Source organism: Gossypium hirsutum, chromosome D05 (assembly GCF_007990345.1).
Source record: "Gossypium hirsutum isolate 1008001.06 chromosome D05, Gossypium_hirsutum_v2.1, whole genome shotgun sequence".
Classification (NCBI taxonomy): domain Eukaryota; kingdom Viridiplantae; phylum Streptophyta; class Magnoliopsida; order Malvales; family Malvaceae; genus Gossypium; species Gossypium hirsutum.
Window position 1 is genome coordinate 14,139,691 of NC_053441.1, and position 20,414 is coordinate 14,160,104.

The following is a 20,414-nucleotide window of genomic DNA, read 5'->3' on the forward strand; positions in this document are numbered from 1 at the left end:
TACAGAAACAAAGGGAATGAATCTATTTAGCAGCAAGCTCGAGCTGCTGTGGATCTTCAAGCTCAGGAGGAGCATGTTTTCACAGCCTCCTACTTTGCTGGCACAGACAAAGTCAAGTGTGACTAGTTGGTGGATAGTGGTTGCTCACACCACATGGCAGCTGATGAGAAGCTGTTTAAGGATCTTGACAGAACTTTTGCTTCAAAGTTCAGAATTGGACATGAGAACCTGATCGAAGCCAAAGGCAAAAGAAATGTGATGATCAGCACTAGTTCAGGTAACAAAGTAATTTTTAATATGCTTTTTGTGCCTGACATAGACCAGAACTTACTTAGTGTTGGTCAGTTAGTGGAAAAAGGATACACTTTGGTCTTTAGAGATGGTTCGTGCATTGTTAAAGACTCATTTGGTCAGAAGCTAGTTACAATAGTTATGACTAATAGGTGCTTTATGCTTTATGTGAGTCAAATTAAGAGAAAGGCTTATACCAGTCTTGTTGATAGCACTGGTCTTTGGCATAAGAGATTAGGCCATGCCAATTTTAGGTCACTTGATCTGTTGCATAGGCTGGACTTGGTTGAGGACATGTCCAAGGTTGAGGTCAGTGATACTGTTTATGAAGCTTGTTAGCTTGGTAAGCAGGCTAGATTACCTTTTCCAGTTAACAGTGTAGGGAGAGCTCGAGAAAAACTCGAATTAGTACATTCTGATGTTTGTGGACCAATGAAGACTCCTTCATTGAATGACAGTAAATATTTTATCCTGTTTATAGATGACTTGACCAGGTTTTGTTGGGTTTACTTCTTGAAGCAGAAGTCTGAAGTGTTTGAAGCATTTAGCAAGTTTAAAGCTTTGGTTGAAAATCAGATTGGTTGCAAGATTAAAGCCTTAAGAACTGAAAATGGTTCTGAGTATCTATTAGATAGATTTCAGAAAACAAGCTAGGATTCACCATCAGCTGAAAATAGTGTACGCTCCTCAATAGAATGGAGTATGTGAGAGGAAGAATAGAACTGTGCTTGATATGGCCAGATGTTTGCTATTTCAGGGAAAACTACCAAGCAAATTTTGGGCTGAAGCAATCAATACCTCAGTGTATTTGCTCAACAAGTTGCCAACTCGTGCTGTCAAGGACAAGACTCCTTTTGAAGCATGGCATGGACTCAAGCCAATCTTTTCACACTTGAAAGTGTTTGGCTGTGTCTGTTATGCCCACATTCCAGTAGAAAAAAAGACTAAGCTCGAAAGTAGGGCTATTTCAAGGATCTTTGTTGGCTATAGCAGTACCAATAAGGGTTATAGAGTGTTTGATCCCTCAACAAAGAAAATTTTGGTGAGCAGGGATGTAAGATTTGATGAAGAAAAGGTTTGGAGCTGGAATGGTGCTGAAGCATGCTTGATTGAAGAGGATCAGCTAGACTTTGTTCTTGAACCTGTAGAAGAATGACCAAATAATGAAGCAGTTGATGATGCTTCTATGAGAGGCACCAGAACCATTGCTAACATCTACCAAAGGTGTAATGCGGCAATAGTTGAACCATCTGACTTTGAGGAAGCTGTCAGGGACAAGAACTGGAAGAAAGCCATGGAAGCAGAACTGGAGATGATCCACAAGAATGACACTTGGAAACTGGTAAACAGACCTGATCACAAGAAAGCCATTGGTGTTAAATGAGTGTTTAGAGCCAAGTATAATGCTGATGGCTCATTGAACAAGCATAAGGCTAGGCTTGTGGTGAAGGGCTACAGTCAGCATTTCTGAATGGCTTTCTCAAGGAAGAGATTTTCATCGAGCAACCTGATAGATTCAAAGTTGCAGGAGGGGAAGACAAAGTGTATAGACTAAGAAAGGCACTTTATGGCCTGGTATGACAGGGTTGACACATACCTGTCTAAGCTCGGGTTTGAGAAAAGTGTTAGTAAAGCTACACTTTATGTGAAAAGATCAAAAGGTGAGATATTGTTGATTGTTTCTCTCTATGTGGATGACTTACTTGTGACTGGAAGCAAAGATGAAATGATCAGTGAATTCAAGGTTCAAATGCAAGAAGTGTTTGAAATGACAAACTTGGGAGTTATGACATACTTCCTTGGTATGGAAGTGCATCAATCTGATCAAAGGATTTTTATCAGTCAATATGCCTTTGCTTTGAAAATTCTTAACAAATTTTGTATGCAGAACTGCAAAACAGTCAGCACACCTGTGGCTTAAGGGGAGAAGCTGACTAGCAATGGAAATTAAGAAAAAGTTGATGAAAAGCAGTATCGAAGTCTGGTAGGTTGCTTGCTTTATTTAACAGCAAATAGACATGATATCATGTTTGGTGTTAGTCTTCTGTCAAGGTTTATGCATTGCTGTGATGTGATTCATTTCAAAGCTGCAAAAGGGTCCTTAGATATGTTAAAGGAACCTTAAGCTATGGAATTAAGTTCGAAAAGGGAAATGAGCTTAAGCTGACAGGTTACTCTGATAGTGATTGGGTTGGCTCTGTTGATGACATGAAGAGCACCTCTGGTTACTTCTTTACACTTGGATCAGGTGTTTTTAGCTGGAGTTCAAAGAAGCAACAAACTATTGCTCAGTCTACAGCTGAATTAGAATACATTGCAGTTGCTGCAGCTGTTAATCAAGCCATCTGGCTCAAAAAGCTCCTATATGATCTTAATAAAGATCAAGCTAAACCAACTAAGATTAGGGTAGACAACCAATCTGCAGTTGCCATAGCCAAGAATCCAGTCTTTCATGGAAAGACTAAACATTTCAAGATCAGATTTCATTTTGTTCGAGAGGCTGAACAATCAAAGGAAGTCAGTCTTGTTCATTGTAGCTCAGAAGCTCAATTGGCTGATATACTAACCAAGCCATTAGAAGCTACTAGATTTGAAACTTTGAGAAGAGAAATTGGTGTCTATTGCATACAGTCCAATGAAGAGTGTTGAACTTGGGCCTGCAGTGCAACAAGCAACCAGCAGCAACACTGCTTGAAGTGTAGCATTGGAGCTAAACCGAATGCAACAAGATGTTTTGTTTATTTTGTTTACATATAACTTTGTTAGTTTACTTGTAACAAGTTCAGCAAAGCTGGTAGGATTAGTCTTTGATGTAATGGCTGATATTTCAGCTCAGTTTGTGTGTAATTTAAGTTACCAATTAGTCATGTATTAGTAGGGGCAGTTAAGCCATTAGGTAACTGTCAAATTAAACTTGTAATTCTCATATATTTCATTTGTTTTGGCTGCTGTTCCTTCTTTATTTTGCTTCGATTTCATTGTTTATGTTTGTTGTTTTTGCTTTTGTTTAATGCCAATGTTCCAACATTACGTCAATATCCCAAGATTCACAAAGTTGCTTATCTACAAGATTACTAGGAATATTCCTAAAATGAAATAATCTATATATACAGCAGTATGCATTGTTCTGTAAAAAGACTTACCCCTGCCTTGTTAGTCCACCACGAAGTCTTCTATTCCTTAACCACTTTCTTATGTTATGGGGTCTCCAAGATTGAATTTTGTTGCCAACCCAAGTAAACAAACCCTTTCTCTAACCTATACAAGGCCGCCACTTACTAACCATTGGTTCTATATCCCAGCCATGCAACCAAAGTTGGTACCCCTGCCAGAGAACATAGATGTAGGCATTCAAACCATTCTTCAAGGTGAGTGAGATTAATGCTATACCCTAAGTTTGGGATTTCTCATGGAAGAACCTCTTGCCACCATCCATTCCATCTAATTGTTAGCAGTTTGCAATGTTATTAATTTATTTAAAGTTTACATTGTTTAGAAAAGTTCAAAATAAATAATACAAAATAAATTATTCTTTATGAATAAACAAATATCATTAAGTGTTATGCTCATTGGATTAAACCTATTTAGTGGGCTTTTATATATCATGTAAAAAAATATGGGTACTTGGGTTTGATATTCCTAGTGCAATTATTTTATTTTGATTAATATTTTATTTATATTTTTTAAAATATATTTGTACATTAGAATAGTTTGGTTGAAATAATAAATTAAAAATTTAAATAGTTGTCATATAATGTAACTACACAACTTATGTCAATAATTGTGTTGTGAAAAGGCATGACATTTATGTAGATAAAAAGTATGATGTTTAATGAATAACAATGTCACATAATTCATAACAATAGTTAAGCACTTATTACAAAAGCGGTAATTATTTAACTATTTTGTTTTGAATGTTTTAAGAATTTGTTGTATCCTCAAGGTATAAAACACTTTAAAGAAAGTCTGCCATGCCTCAATATCTATTTTGATTTTTTTTTCTTGTGCCACAATTTTATAACACTAAAGAGATCACAACAAAATTATATTCCACAACAGTTTAAAATATTGCGTAGGTCAATCAAATTATTACATGTGACAGATTCATCAATAAATATAATTGGTTCATAGCATTCAATTTAACGAAGTTAGAAAATAGACTAAAATGCTACTAATGTACAAAACCATATTATTTACCAAAGGAGATATCTACCTTAAAATAAATTTACGGAAAGATTGAAACAACCTCGAATTAAAAGTTAGATAAAAAAAATAACTTAATCCATAAATACCTAAAATTTGAATCAATACAACCCAAGCCGAACTTGTATTAGCACTTAGCAGATTGACAAACTTGATATGTACCACAGAATTTTTTAATGGAAGTACTTCCTGTAAGTTGACCAGGCAAAGAACAAATTAATAAATAATAACTACATGATTATGATGGTGGATTTGGGTCGGTTTTGGTCCGTTTGGATATGATGGGTACATCTTGAACTAATTATTTAAAGGAATCATTGTTGATTAAAATTTTATAATTATATTATTGAATTTAAAAGTTACATATATACTTACCTATTTAGTGTTGATCACGTTACAAAGTTATAATTATACTTTTAGCATTATCTATAAATGAATAATGATTTGGACTTCACTTTTGTTTCAACTTTCAAGCTATTGCCAAAATCCATATCTCAAACTTTAGTTACATTACTGCTAATTTACCTAACTGGATTAATTATTAGTTCTCCATGTACCCACTTACTATCTTATCCAAATATTCCAATAAACCTAAATTAGTAGGTCACGCTTTCAAACTATGCATGTTCATTAGATAATATAATTGAGATGGCAGCACCTTTCTAGGTTTGAAAAGCAGCAAGAGTCTTACCATTCTAAATGGCTCCTTTTCAGCCATAAAAATCGTCAAAGAAGATAGTGTGGAAAGGCTTCTCCATTCAGTGTTTCCTAATTCAAAACCCATAGGTCTCTCCATTGTTAAGCTGGTTAAAGTATTCACTTCTCAAGCATCTCCAGGTTGTATTAAGAAAAGAAAAAAAGAACTACTTTTATAAGGTTTCCTAAGTGAATGTTGTACTGTAAAGTCTACCCTAATTAAGCTAGCAGACCTAATTGTTTTCTTGTTCTATTTCTTTATAGTTTAATACCTAAATCCTCCAATATATCACTAAAAAACCAAATCGCGAGTACCATATATTTATTTGATTTTTAATATGTTACTAATAATTATTATTTAGATTTTCGTACAATTATTGTCAAGTTGTGCTTGACTTATGCTTTGGTTTCATATTTTATATCGTATTTTGGTTGTTTTTTTCTACAAATTGCATTATATGGAAAACTAACCTAGCATAAGGTTTTTGGTTTAAGCTCAATGCTGGTCTATTAGCATGTTCAGGCCACCATTGCCTAATTGTGTTGGAATCTTCTGCTTTAAATTAGGAAAAAATTAGTTTCACAGGAGATGGGCACTAATTTGAGTCCCATTGGATGCACTTTCAGTAGGGATTTCAAACACACTCGACCCTTTCAATTTCACACAAGGGGAGGAGGTCCAATTGGTGAGCCTCAATGAGGGAAATTTTCCATTAATTCATTTTATTTAATATTTATTTTAGTAACTTATTTTAATATAAATATCAATTTTAATTAATTTTTTATCGGCCTCGAGCACGGGAGAATGAAGACGATATAGTTTGAACCCTTTATATAATCTAGATGTCTAACAAAACCTCTAACCACTGTAACACATAAATTGCTAAAATATTCTAATCTAAGTTCTTTGAATGATTTTTTTTTTATATTCTTATCTTACCTTAATCTCTATGTTTGAACTCAAACTTATATCTAAATGCTTGTTTTAAACTTAACACTACAGTAACTAACTTCACCATCACAACTATTTCCAATCTCAACCGAAATCAATCTCACTGCCCCCACAATCTCCTGTACTCAAATGCAGATAAAGTTCATCCTGCTTCAAGAAAGTGAGAAGGCTAGTAACACAGTAGACTGCCAAGAATTCTACATTTTCATTAACCATCATATATACATGTATATATAAATATATATATACATATATATTCTTAATAAATTGAACTATTTGTTATTAAAGGATAATCCAAGTTCAGACTCTGCATAGCGTATCAGTAAGATCAGGCATGCACACTTTCGCAAGCTAGCCATATGTAGATGTGATGTTGTTTTATCTTTGAACAGGTCATCCAATATTGGAAGAGGTGGGGGGTGGGGGTGTACTGTATAAAGATATATACAAACCAGAGAAACGATATAGTTATAGTTGACCAATCAAACTGGTAAACATCAGCCTCCAAAAGCATTATAATCATGGAATCCAATATGCCAGATTCATACTTGCAAATGTATGTGGCGCATAAATATGCTTTCAGCATTTGGTTTATGTTTCAATTTGTCTTTTATTAGAGCGAGACAAAATCTTCAAAGCGTTTAACAAAGCCAACTAGCCTAGCTTTTTCTCCTTATCCAATAGGAAATATCTAAAAGTCACGTCTTTCACGTTCGAGTTACTTTTCGAGACATCCACTACATCAAAAGTGGCTGCTGATGATGACCTTGTTGGGTTCTTGAGTGCTCTATGACCATGCATGCCCATCATAGTTTGATATTTAATTGTAGTAAACCTAAGTCAACCCCTAGACCAAGTTTGTGCCATTTCATGATCTTTTGTTCTGAGATCAGAGCATTGCTTCGATAAACTTACACTGTAATATTACGTATAGATTAATTCTACATGTTCCTAATGATACAAAAAGGATGTGATCCCTAATGGCCATAAAGAAAATAAGCTCATCTTTCTTCTTCTTTTTCGTTTCTTACTGCATTTCTGTCATTAGCACGAACAAAACACAGGTTCATTCCCCACAAATAAATCAGACTTAAATTGGAATCCATTTTCTGATTTCTGAAAAAACAAAGTAGACATGTTTTAGGGTTTATTTGTATCGCATCCCACTCTTTGTATTCATCAAATAACTAGTTGAGCTATATCACTCAGCATATTTTTTGAAAGCATAAAGAGAAGAAAACCTAATCACTTTAACTAAAAAGGCTAATTTTGAATCGGACATATGATCAATGTGTCCAGGTGCACCACATTCAGCTTAATATCCTTGGTTAGTAATTGCCAAACCAAGAAATCATCACTGTGTTTTCTGTTGTCCAAGTTTCTCTCTAGCTAGAGAACGAAAAGTCTAGTAAACAGGAGACAGTCAAGGGCATTCTCTGCTCTAAATCATCATGCACAGCACACTCTTTAAATAACATAAATATATATATCGAAAAGAAAAGAAAAAAGAAGCAATGTAAAACCAAATGCATTACACAAACAATATCCAAACAACATAAATCAGATACTTTGCATTACTTAAAAATTGCATATGACATATCTTGTTGTCAGTACAACCAGGTCTCAAGTCAGTTTTTATTTCTTTCATCAGAACATACATGAGATGATCAGTAGTGACAAAGGGATTTGCATCAGTGATGTTTGGGATCAGGGCCACCAGGACTAAGGCGTTTTGACTCGTACAGGTCTTCGTTTTCGGACAAATCATCTCTTATCCCTGTGCTGAAACGATACACCTTCCCTGAACTAGTAGAAAGGGGCAACATTCGATAAGATGTGGTCTGATTTTCCCCATTAATGTTCGCATTAAGAAGGCGACATTCAGATCTTGATACCGAGTACAATATCAGCATCAAGCATAATGCAAGAAATCGCCATTGAGCCATTTTCTTGTTGCGGTTTTAGACACTACAGTCTTCTTGTTCGTCCATGCTTCGCATAACAAGCAGTATATATAGGCCACGGGAACGTTGCTTTCCTTAATCCAATGAAAATGACCCCCGTTTCTCAACCAAAAAAATAAATGAAAAGGACACCAAATGAATAAAAGATATATATCATAAAAAAATAATGTAGTTGAGCCCTGATTCACATTTGCAGATTGATGCATATATGTATGTGTATGTATATGTGGTACATATACATTTCAGCATTGGAAGACTTTGATTAGTATAATTGTGAACATATGATAAAGCATTCAAGAAAGCTCGACTTTAACTTAATTTTATCATCACATATCCACTAGATGCATGAAAGGGTCACGTCTTCTCGAATTCTTGTAAAGTCGAAAACGGGGTTCTAAAGAAGAAATAATGTGAAAAAAAAGGCTGTTTTAATCATTTTACTTTGTCATTATTAGACGTCGATCTTATGTCATCTAATATTTTTATTTTTATTATATGGAAAATTCTAATATTTTTTCTATTAAAACCTTGAAACACATGTTAAATCCACTATATATCATAGTGCCTTGCTGAGCACACCATTGAATTGTTGCCATGGGAAATGAAGATTCATTAGCTCATAGGTTGAAAATAATAGTGAAAACTAAAAAGTAGAGCTGATGTTAAAATAGGCCAAGTTTGTTTGTTTGGTTCCAAATGGAGAATGGATAAAATAGTGTTACTTTGGGATTTTGATAAAATTAAAAATAAATATGTGGAGATTCACACTTCGATTCTCAAAGATACGAAAAGTGTAGTGATACAACCATAGAAGACTACTAGAATTGCTAAGTGCTAACCCTTGTTTGTTTGTGTCTCATTGCTTGTCTTTATTTCTACCATTATGGGTCAAAATACCCAAATCGTTGAAACAAGCCCACCCATAACTCAAAACTGGATTAGGCCTAAATTCGCTTTGAACATCATAATTTCTTAAATGGAAATGAGCTCTTAATGTAGGACGTGCGGAAATCACAAATTCATAACTTATGCCGAGCCCAAAACAAGCCTAGTCTAGTCTACGCCCCCGTACAGTAAGAGATAAAATTAAGCATTAAGATTTATAACTAATCCAAAAGCTTAAAAAAAAGTGTGAAATGACTGAATTCGTCTAATTATAAATTAATTTATATTCCTTTTGGTGTATCTTATCTCTCTCTAATAAGAGAATAACTAATCAAAATTTAATATTTTTAGTTGAATTTAAATTTATTTAAGAGAAAAAAATTTGATTTAATTTGTCAGTTCACAGCTTGATACAGTTCCTTTCTCATTAATGTGTCTATCTTTTGACAGATCCGAAAACATGAAACGGTAATATTATTAGTCTAAAAATAAGTTATATTTTGATATTGGAGACATACCATACTATGTCATCCATGAGTAAATGTATAAAAAGGTCAAAAAAAGAAAACTCAATCAAAGAGATGAAGTAATTGAGAAATGAATGAAGACAGTGCACTGTGAGTATCGATGTTTGGAACTATCTAAGGTTTATACAATTATACACAAAACGAGACTTCATGCAATTTGATTGGTGCCCATCTGCAGCTCGCCTCTTTCTCCATTGCGGTTGGTATACCATAGCTTGGGGAGAAACCGGATTTGCAGCATTGGGTGGAGGCAGAGTAGAAGAGATTTGAGGGAGAAGGAGATTGGTAATGTCTTGAAGAGGTTTCCTCGGTCTTGGTTTTTTGGTGGAGGATGAAGATTTTGGGAGAAGAGATAGGAGGGTTTTGGAGGAGAAAGGAGAGATGTTCTCCTTGTTGTCATTTTCAGAAATGGAGAGAGCAGCCATAGCCATTTGGTGTTGAGAGGGAGGAGAAGGATGGATGGGACATAAGTAATGGTGGGTTTTGGAGGGGAGGAAGTGAATTTTTTTCAATTCAAGTTGTTTTCGGATGTTTGCTTCGTTTCTCTTCGTGGAGGGAATTTTGGAGTGGAAAATATTGGTTTTTGTAATTTTGAGAAATTTTTTATTTTTTATGCTTCCCTTTTAGGTGTCAACTTTGAATTAATCCCCAAACTCAAAACGTGCTTGATTGAGATCGGAGGGCCGCGCATTTCTTTTTTATTTTTTTTTAAATGTGCTCCAATTTTATGTATTTAGAATTTATTTATTTTTATTTAACCATTTTAAGTTTAATTATTAATTTTATTAAAAAGATTTTGTTAAAATTGATGGTGTGATATTTTACTATAAAAAATTATTCATGTAACAAAAAGAATTTTTAAAGAAAAAATTTAAATTACTATAATATAAAATAGATAGAGTAAACTAAAAATAATTTAAAAACTTGAACTATACTTTAATCTAATTGCAAATAGGGGCACCATCAGAATAAAATTTTTAATTTTACAAAACCTTATCTTTTTTTTTTGTATATCAGAAAAATTGTATTTATTCACCCGTGGCACGGGTTAAGTCATCCGGTCTCACAGATTTGTATCATAGGGAATTCAATTTAGGATAATTTTAAACCAATCACATTGGAAAGAAAATGATGCCATGTATTAATTTTATTGCTTAGGCCCATATTGTAAGTGGTGGAAATGGTCTGTACAATAAATTTTCGATAGTTCTAATTATAATCTAAATTAGTTTGATTCAGCTAAATTTGTTATAGTCATTTGACTATCAATATTTTACGAGTTATAGAGAAGTGACTATTTTATACCTATAACAATCATGTCGTTATAGGTTGTAAATCTATCATAAAATTAATATCGTGAATTTTCAACAAATCAACAAAATTAAAAAACGAATAGCATTTGCATGTATTATTGCTTTTATACATATTTTATGTTATATTCTTTCACATGATTAATCATGATATTCACAAAATTTTAATCAATCTGAGTTATCAAATTAATTTAAATTAAATAATTTATAATTATTAAATTCAAATAATCAATTTACAAATTTATGATGTTCTAAATTCATAATAGAATATTTAATTAAGGAACTTGATAGCTTATGAAATTGATATTAAGATTATTTCAATTAATAAAATATGATTAATAGATTATTTCAAAATTTGATAAACAAATGTATTTCGTAACCATGGTTGGTTTTTTTTATGTGTGATAAAAAGCCGATGCTATTAGAAACATGAATAAGAAGTAATGAGATTAGGGGTACTCAACAGAAGGAAATTCGTTTATCAAACTTTTCCAAATTATTGATGATTTACAATCAAACATGTTTAATAAAACAGTGAAAAGATAAGGAAAAATTGAAAATGTTATGATTTTACAGTACCAAAAAGAAAATCTGACACTTCATTATTATATGTATAAGATAAACATAGTAAAGAATCACCATTTCTGTTCTGCTCCCGAAACCAAGCGGTTCGATAATTTTGCAAGACATCAACTTCTCACCATATACAAAAAGCTAGAAACAAAACCAAGGTAGTATAAAATATAAATACTTAAGTAAAAGAAAATAGGATTTTGCACGCTTATATAGCCCATAAGTTTATTGACAGCATGAATTCTTGAAAACCAAATGGATGCTCTATGTCTCGTCTTTGGCTTTGCTGCTAAACCACTCTCTCTCCCTTTTTATTGTTCTCTTCTTCAGCCTTGGTGCTTTGTTGACGTGCAGTTGGTTTCTCAGCACCAGGGTAAGACAGCCTCCTAGGCTTCATCTTCATGGTTTCCTTCTCATTAGAAAAATGGGGTTTCGGTTTTGGTTTCGGTGAACTCGAGTTTTTACTAGCCTTGTTTATCTGTCTGTTCAGCGGCTTCTTAGGGGTAATAGACTGAGCAGGGAGGCGACTTTCCCATGGACGAACAGCAATCCAGCGTTCCACCCAGCTCCAACCCCAATTAGCTTTAGCAAGCTCGTAATTGCCAATCCCATTATTGTCAGAATTGGAGGCCCTCCACTGCAAATTATGCATATACCATGGTTACTCATTGCTCATACAACTTGCACCAAATGAACACAAGTTACAGCTAAGGAAAATGGCATACTTGATGGGAAAAGGCATATGCCATAGTTCGTTCCCGCTTAACGGCTGCTTCTTCTCTATGATGTATTTTTGTGAGAATTTCCTCCATTGTTTCAGGGCCGCAAGACCACTCTACCTGTTATCCATTTAAACTAGTGTTAAACATGAATGAAAGAAAAAGAGCTAAATAGTCCACTCTCAACCTGGCAGATTAAGAGGATGTAGAAAACAAAGATATCTGGAAGCAGGAGCATCTGAGATTATTTGATTTGACAAGCCAAAATTTTAGACACTTTGCAAATGAAACATCAAACCTCTCAAACTATAAAATGGCAATTGGCAATTGGCAATGACAAAACAGATGACATGATGAGTCTTCGTCAATAATTCCGCAAGCATCATACCATTATTGACTCTGGAGCATCCAATGAGTTTGCAACACACAGGAGCTGGAATCTCTAATCAATGAGTTGCTTATAAAGTAAAATTCATATCAGGACGTCGATGGAGGACAAAATGCCCCAAAGTTACAGAACGAAAGATTGCACAAAGAGATATGATGGGAAAAAAATCAGAAACTATTTAAGAAACAAGTGGAGAGAATTCATGAAAATAGATTACTAGATCAGTGCAGACAACAAGGTCATCATAGATTCAAGTCACAATAGTGCGGACAACAATCTAGGCCAGAATATGCATGCCAAAATGACCATTCCTACATATGTCCAGGTGTCAAAACTTCTTTCACTCAAATCTTGGCAAGCTCTTAATTTTATACTGATGATTACACGTATAACAATGATCCCGTGGAAAATAAGGTGGCAGTAATTGTCCGAGTAGTAAGCTGTTCAAAATTGCATTCATAGATGAATTCAAAATTTTAATAGCCTTAACAAGGATTCTGTCAAGACCTTAGTTCATGCAAGTTTTCATGAGCCAGGGCTCTTCTAACCTCTATGTCATGTAGCTTTGCCTCAAGCTTTATCTGATTTGCTATTTTCTTCTGTCTAAGATGGCCTTCTGTTACCATACAGAGTCGACGAGCTCTTATTTGAGCCTGTATGATGCTCCACGAGTGAAGATAATTTAATGTTGTTGTAGCTTGCTTTTTGATGGAACTATTTAGGGTTTGAGCCTGCAATCTTACAATACCTTTCAATCGACGTAATTGTTTTCGAGCCTGCATCAGGGGAAAAGACATTATTAAACCATTCTACCAACTCAATGGTGACTGGTGAGCATATATCTTATAAGATACCTGCAAGTGGATTAAAAAGTGAAAGAGGAAAATTAAAGCTACACTTCCATTGTCAACTTATAAAAGAATTTAGAAACAGGGGAAATAGTAAGATGCCTGTTCATGATATCAATCGATTATCACATACAATGTGCCTACATTGCTCCTATCCTATATAAGAAAGATTTTCACGAATGCACTTAATGATTGCCACTGGTTCTTTTTGAAAAGACCACAGAAGGTCACTTCACCAGTCATTCCAATTTGGTGATTCAATTAGCTGAGTATCATACACTACCATGCAGAACCCAGTTAATGTGCAAACCATCTGTTATCTGGTTCATGAACTCCGGTATAATCATAATAGAGGTCATACATGTATTCTCTATGGTATAATATAGTATCTGTGGAAGAATGAAAACTTCACCTCATAAAAAAAATAGATGCTGTTCTCTAAAAATAACAGATATAATCACAATTGTAAAAGTTTCTTGATTGCTCTGTGACGAACATCATTGAGACACAACCACCACCAATGCAAGTAAAGGCATACGTGCATATATTTAAGTGTTCACATATTATGATCTTATTTGTAGAACCTCCAAACCAACATACTCTATAGGCCCTGAATGCAGTTTGAATCCTAGTAGCTGCCAAGTCCTCAATTGGCATGCCAAGAGTATTAGAATTTCCACTAATTAGACCTGGTCTAGTGGATGCCTTTTGCTGGTGTTTCTTCCATTTGAAGCCACTGGATTTTTCAGAAGCAGAAGACCCCTGTGCCAAACAGATGAGATCATAGATAATATTAACCCAAGGATTCAAATTGCAAATCAATGACTAGAGAAGCAATCTTAGGTTTATTTATAACTGGAATGTAGAGACTTGCATAGCTTAGTTTATGACTGTTTGAGAATATACCTTTACTTTCTTTGAGTTGTCATCTTTCACTATATTTATTATTGACTTGAACAAGTTTCCAGAACCCATTGCTGATAGTAATTATCTGTACCCAGCTTAGAACCAACCTAACAGTATTTTCCAGTGCAAAGATCATCAAAAACAACAGCAGGCATAAACTAGAACACAAAAAATTCAGATTCTTATAAGAACATGACAGGAAAGTTTCAGAAACTTTGAACTATATGCTATGAAACTGATTTGATTTGAAAGTTGGGGACATTATTCATGGAAAGTAAGTAGCAGTTACTAAACAGAACCAGCAAGCATTTTTACAAATGAACAAGTAGGTCACAATCAAAGTCAACCCAGTTATCAACTAACAGAAACAAACAAGACAGTTTTGTAAGAAGCTGAAAATTGCAGGAGCAACATAAACCCCGTAATATCCTAAACCAAAGATTTGATTTTTAGACGATAAATTAGTTTCTAACTTTTACTCATCCAGAACCCAGATCCCAGGATCCCTCCCAATCATATGGGGGCATCCCCAAATAGCTCCTTTTTTTTTCTCCTTGCTAAAGCAAACAAAACCAGAAGCAATAAGAAACCAAACAAAAGAATATGAGTTAGCAAGGACATACCAACAAAGCTGTCAAAAGAGGTACTTTTGGAGGACGACACTGAAAACAAAGATTTTGGGAGATCAAAGAAAAAGGCGGAGTTGGTGACAACAACGGTTCGAGTTGTAGTGAAGAAGAAGGAAAGCCTGAAATCAAAGAAAAGAATAATTAAAGGGTGGGTGTGGAATGTGCATTGTTATGGCCCATTACCAGCTTTTTCCTCTCTCTTGTTATAAATTTCTTCTGTTTCTTTTTTGTATTTTTGTCTCACAATGAATAAAAAAGCTGGTCTAACAGAGGAGGGAAATCATATTAAAAATATATTCTTGAACTCTCTCTCATCAATCAAGGGTTCAACAACTGATATGAAGAGCGGGGGGACTGGGGGAGTTTGTTGTGTTGGTTGATTTCTAAAAAATTATTTAAAAAAAAAAAGTTAAAAATTTTGAACGCGAGTGAAGACGAAATATGTTGATGTAGAAAGGCTGGCCTAAGTGAATCTATGGTTCACTGATTCCTCCCTCCCTACAACATGTGTTTCCGCAGATTTTTTTTTTATATATTAAGTCCTTATATTATATTTCATATTGCATGTTAACCCTCCACAGAAAAATGAGAAACTTTGACCTTATACAGTAGATAAATGAGTAAAATAGTGCATCAGTTAAATTTTTACTGTTAAATGCTTATTTTAGGCCTTTGGTATTTTATATTCAAGGTATTCATTTCTCATTCTTTTGTATGATTTTTATATATTATATAAAACCAACTTCTAATTGAGTTTTTAGGATTTAATAACGGCATTTTAGATATTATAAAAAATTAAAAGAAGCATTTTAAGTAGTATCAAAAATCAATAGGGATATTTTAGACATTAAAACTTAACAAAGCCAACTTAAGTATTTTGTAAAAAAACGTTAATTAATTAATTTATTTATAAAATTTAATTATTATTATGTTTTAGTTTTTTTTAAATTTAATGTTTATCTATATCTATATAATCTATATATTATATAAAACCTTAAAAGGAGTCTTTAGAAATTAATAGGAGCAATTTTGAAGATTTGTAAAAATAGATATGGTTAAATAGACTTTTTCAAAAATAGGAGTAGTCTGGAAAATTTTAGAATTTCCCTAAGCATTTTAGACATTTGACCATTAATAACTTTAACATGTACTTTTTTGTAATATATACGACTTGAACAACTAAATAACTAATAAGCAAAAATAATCCATTGATTTTTGTAATGTTAATAAAAATTAAATGTGGATGGTTCAATTTCAACGATAAAGATCGAGGTGGCATTAAGTGGAGTTATAAGAGAATTTAGTGAGAGTTAATTTGTGAAATTTGGAATGGTGACACGATTAATTGATATATTTCAAATTCAAAATTAAGCAATGCTTGAAGGCTTAAAGATAACTTGGACACGTAATTTCCGTCAATTAAAAGTGGAGAGTGATAATGTAATTGTCTAATTTGAAAGAAAATGGAGTAGGGTTTGTTTTAACACATAAACATCAATTAGGGGTAGTGACCGGACTTGGGAACACCATGGGTACGAGTTTACTTGGAAAAGGTGGGTCTTTGTGGTATGTTGACCCAATTATTTGCTTCGCGTTGCTGATCTGCAAAAATTCAATGCAACAGGGTTCGAGTTCAGTTCAGGCGCGATTCATTTGATCATACTTTAAACAACAAAACTACAACTCATAAATGATAAAAACTAAATCTACTTTAAACTGCCAAGTCTCTTAAGTATAAAAAATGGTCCCGGCGGGGCTCGAACCCGCGACCTTCGGCTCATAAGACCAACGCTCTAACCAACTGAGCTACGGGACCTTGTTGATATTAGATTTATGTCTTAAAGTAATTTAATTTATATTTTAATTAGGTGAAATGAAATAAATGTTTTTATTCAAAATTAGTGCATAATATAAGAATTGGGTATCAAACTAAAATATACAACAATAATTGTATAGGAAAAAAAAAATTTTGTATGAGCAATTCAGATCGTTGTCAAATCAATGTGGAAAAAAAAAAACTTGTAGCTGGCATATTAAGATTTTAATATTGTACATGGAAATCTATTGCCTAATATTGTTCATATATTTTAGTCTGCACATGAAAAATAATGTCAACTATTTCAGGCAATGGCTTAGGTAAACACCAGCAGCATTTGCCTAGGGTTCGATTTTAGACCAAATCGTTGGAAATTTTTTGTCACATGCACCTTAGACTTTGGAAGTATAATGTTTAAAATCATGCTATAAACAAAGAAAAGTCATTCATTCCTTTTTTTTCGATTGATCCGCTTAATCATATTATTATATGTACTAATAACAAATATGGATTAGGAAACATTATGTTTCTTGTTTTTGTATCGCCAAATGGATTAGTAAACAATGTTAGGAGATAGTAATTTAATATCAACAGGAATGCGTGGCTACCTAGCAAGGGTTTCCTGCTCTAAAAGTCCCCACGACCAAACATATCATAGACTTAGAGAATTGACTTAGAGAGAGATTTATTTATATTAGTGTAAAATTTAAGTGGTTTTATTTTTATTTTTGTATTTTTATATGATTAAATATTTTAATAATCTAATCGTCATATTTTTTATTTCATTTATGTAGATCATATATATCAAGTTTGACATAAATTAAAAATTTTTAACTATTCATTTTACTTAAAAAAAATTCGATCCTTAAATATATATAATATTTTATATTAAAATGATAAAGATATCACATCAATTCAAAATTTTATTTGTATGAAAAATATAAATATATTGATAAATTGAACGGTTAAATTATTAAAATATTAACCATATAAAAAAAAAGTGTAACCACTCAATAGAAGTGGATATTTCCTCATCTATATATATATATATATGTACTCATTGATTAAGCTAAATAATACAGCTCCCTTCAGAAAAGAAACCAATCAAATATAGATTCATCAGAAGATGATGATAAGAGAGAATTTGCTGTCAGCCGCAAGATCATGCTTGCAGCAATCGTCACATTGCTTGGAGTTGTGACAATCATAGCCTTTCTCCATCTCTGTTCAAGGTATCATCTAAGACGCAAAGAAAGGAGACAGCGTGCTGCCCTTCATCGCCAGAGAACTCAAATTGCAGCGACTAATGAAAGTTCCATTAACGAGGCACTAAAGTCAGGGCTCGACCCTTTGATCATAGCGTCATTGCCGATGATCACATACAAGCTAACCCCCGGCCAGGTTGATGACCATGACGAGCCCACGGAGTGCTCGGTTTGTTTGGGAACCATTACGGAAGAGTTCACAGTCAGGTCTTACTAAACTGTAAGCACATGTTTCATGTGGAGTGTATAGATACGTGGCTGGGATCACATACAACTTGCCCCATATATAGCAGCCTGGTTGAACCCAGGGTCCAGGCGTCAGAGGACAAAGAGTTGTGCATCAGGGTTCAACCCACGGCTCCTCCTTTAAATGAAAACGCGTCCATTAGTGTTGCCCAAGCGGAAAAGGAAAGTGGACCATCAGGATCCTTTACAAGGATGAAGTACTTGACACTCGAGATCTAGAGAGGCAGTGATGGACTAATAATTTCACAATTTGAAGTCTTAATGAAATACTGTTTCTTTGATTCTTTTTTCCCTACATAAATGAAGTACCTAATTTTTTTTTTATAACAAGCTCTCAAGATCTTGTAATATAATCTCCTAACTGATTATAAGGATCTAAATATGATTTATGTTTACTTTTGCAATAATCACATTTTCTTTTAAAAATTTACTTTCCAAAAGTAATTAGATGTAAATATTTTTTGGTGTAAGTAAATCTTTGTGATACTAATGAATTAATTGTCGACTAATTGGATCAAATCTTGTTGGAGATTTTTTTTTTCTTTTAGAATAAGAAATCTGACAAAAATAATTAAGGCTTGAATATATATTTAACTAGAATTACCATACGTTTTCTAAGGTGCGATTTGGATTCACCTTTTAATCTCTTCCTTTATTTAGATTGCAAACTAACGCATGAATGAGTTGTAGTTTATGACTTAATCCACGGTGCAATTTAAAATAAATAATACCAAATAAATGGAACTTATATTTAATTAATCCCAAAAACAAAAACTGTGTGCCTGACATATGTTCAATTATGAGACTTGAGAAAAATGATTTATTATATATTTTTAATAATTTTATCTCATTTCAGTATTTTTATTTTGAAAAAAAATTAAAATAAAAATACTAAAATAATATTAAATTATTAGAAATAGATACAAATAATATGATATTCCAATTTTATATAATTATTTATCCGATGATATGGAGACTCTCTTGATAATGGAATAAAATAGAGCTCTCTCCTAACCCCATGTGTGATGTGAGCAACAATTTTTTGCCAAAAAATTCAACAACCTCTTTCTTTATTATAATCCATTTTAATTATTCAAATTAGTTAGTGTTACAAACATCATTTAAGTATATGAGTTTTAGTCTTTTTATTAAAAATTGTTTCAAATTAATCATTGTACATTCAGCGGTGGAGCTAAAAAATTATATTGGGGGTTGGAATTAAATTGTATATTTTTACGATAGTAAAAATGTAATTTCACCATTTTAATAGTTTATATATTTATAATTTTTAAAGGATTAAATTAAATTTTTATATTTTCGGGGGTTAAAATATAATTTTACCCATTACTAATTTAAAATTTTATAAATTATAAAGGACATAAATAAAAAAATTCATTTTAGGGAGGTCAGGGCCCCAGCAAGCCCCGCTTGGCTCCTCCACTGCATACATTAAAATTTTATTTAAATCATGACATCACTACAATTTGTAATTAAATTATTGATAATTTAGAATATATATATGTATATATATATCATATCCAACTAGGGTAGTAAATACACTCTTTTGTAATCATAAAGAATTGGAATTCCCTAGACGTGCTTGGCTGATAAAATGTAATTACATCGTAATTCTTTATGTTATGTTTGGTAGTACATATTATAATTACACAATTACATAATTTATATTTTTAAAAATATTAATATAAGAAAAATAATTTCTAAACCCCATGTAATAGCCTGATAGTCAAGGGTATTTATCGCCCCAGGTGTGGCCTGAGTTCGGGTCACGCTAGTAGCGTTTGTCATTCGGGCTTTGCCCTGTTATTGTAATTCACCAAAATAGAAAAAAAATTCTAAGCAGGTAACCAAAATTCAATAAAACCACCATATTTATTATGTTAGTCTAAAAAAGCTGTTGCTAACATGATTAGTTGATTACTAAAAAAATAGCAAGAAAAATAAACATCATGTAAAATTTTATCTAATTGTTCCACTGCATATTTGTTTAGTTATTCCCTTTGTAATATGTAACAAATGCTCATTATCATCATCGGTTGATCTTTGACCGAGGTCATCATCATCCGAATTTGAATTTACATCATTAATATTATTAAGATTTCTTTCTTTCGTGTACTTTGTGAAATATGGACTATCTCAATTCCACCTATTATTGAAATTATGAAATATGCAACATGC

The 20,414-nt window shown here is 33.0% G+C and overlaps 1 protein-coding gene and 1 non-coding gene across 2 annotated transcripts; both read right to left on the reverse strand.

Moving 5' to 3' along the window:
* Nucleotides 1-11,396: 11,396 nt before the first annotated feature.
* Nucleotides 11,397-15,314, reverse strand: LOC121217746 (protein IQ-DOMAIN 1). Its single transcript, XM_041093875.1, has 6 exons — nt 14,886-15,314; nt 14,263-14,369; nt 13,957-14,118; nt 13,057-13,284; nt 12,127-12,240; nt 11,397-12,038 (listed from the first exon to the last, which is right to left on the reverse strand). Exons 2-6 carry the CDS (start codon nt 14,329-14,331, stop codon nt 11,691-11,693), a joined length of 921 nt encoding a protein of 306 aa, XP_040949809.1. The 5' UTR covers nt 14,332-14,369; nt 14,886-15,314; the 3' UTR covers nt 11,397-11,690.
* A 1,319-nt stretch (nt 15,315-16,633) lies between these two features.
* On the reverse strand, nt 16,634-16,707 carry TRNAI-UAU (transfer RNA isoleucine (anticodon UAU)). The gene has a single exon. It is a non-coding gene; the product is annotated as a tRNA-Ile (tRNA).
* Between the last annotated feature and the right edge of the window lie 3,707 nt (nt 16,708-20,414).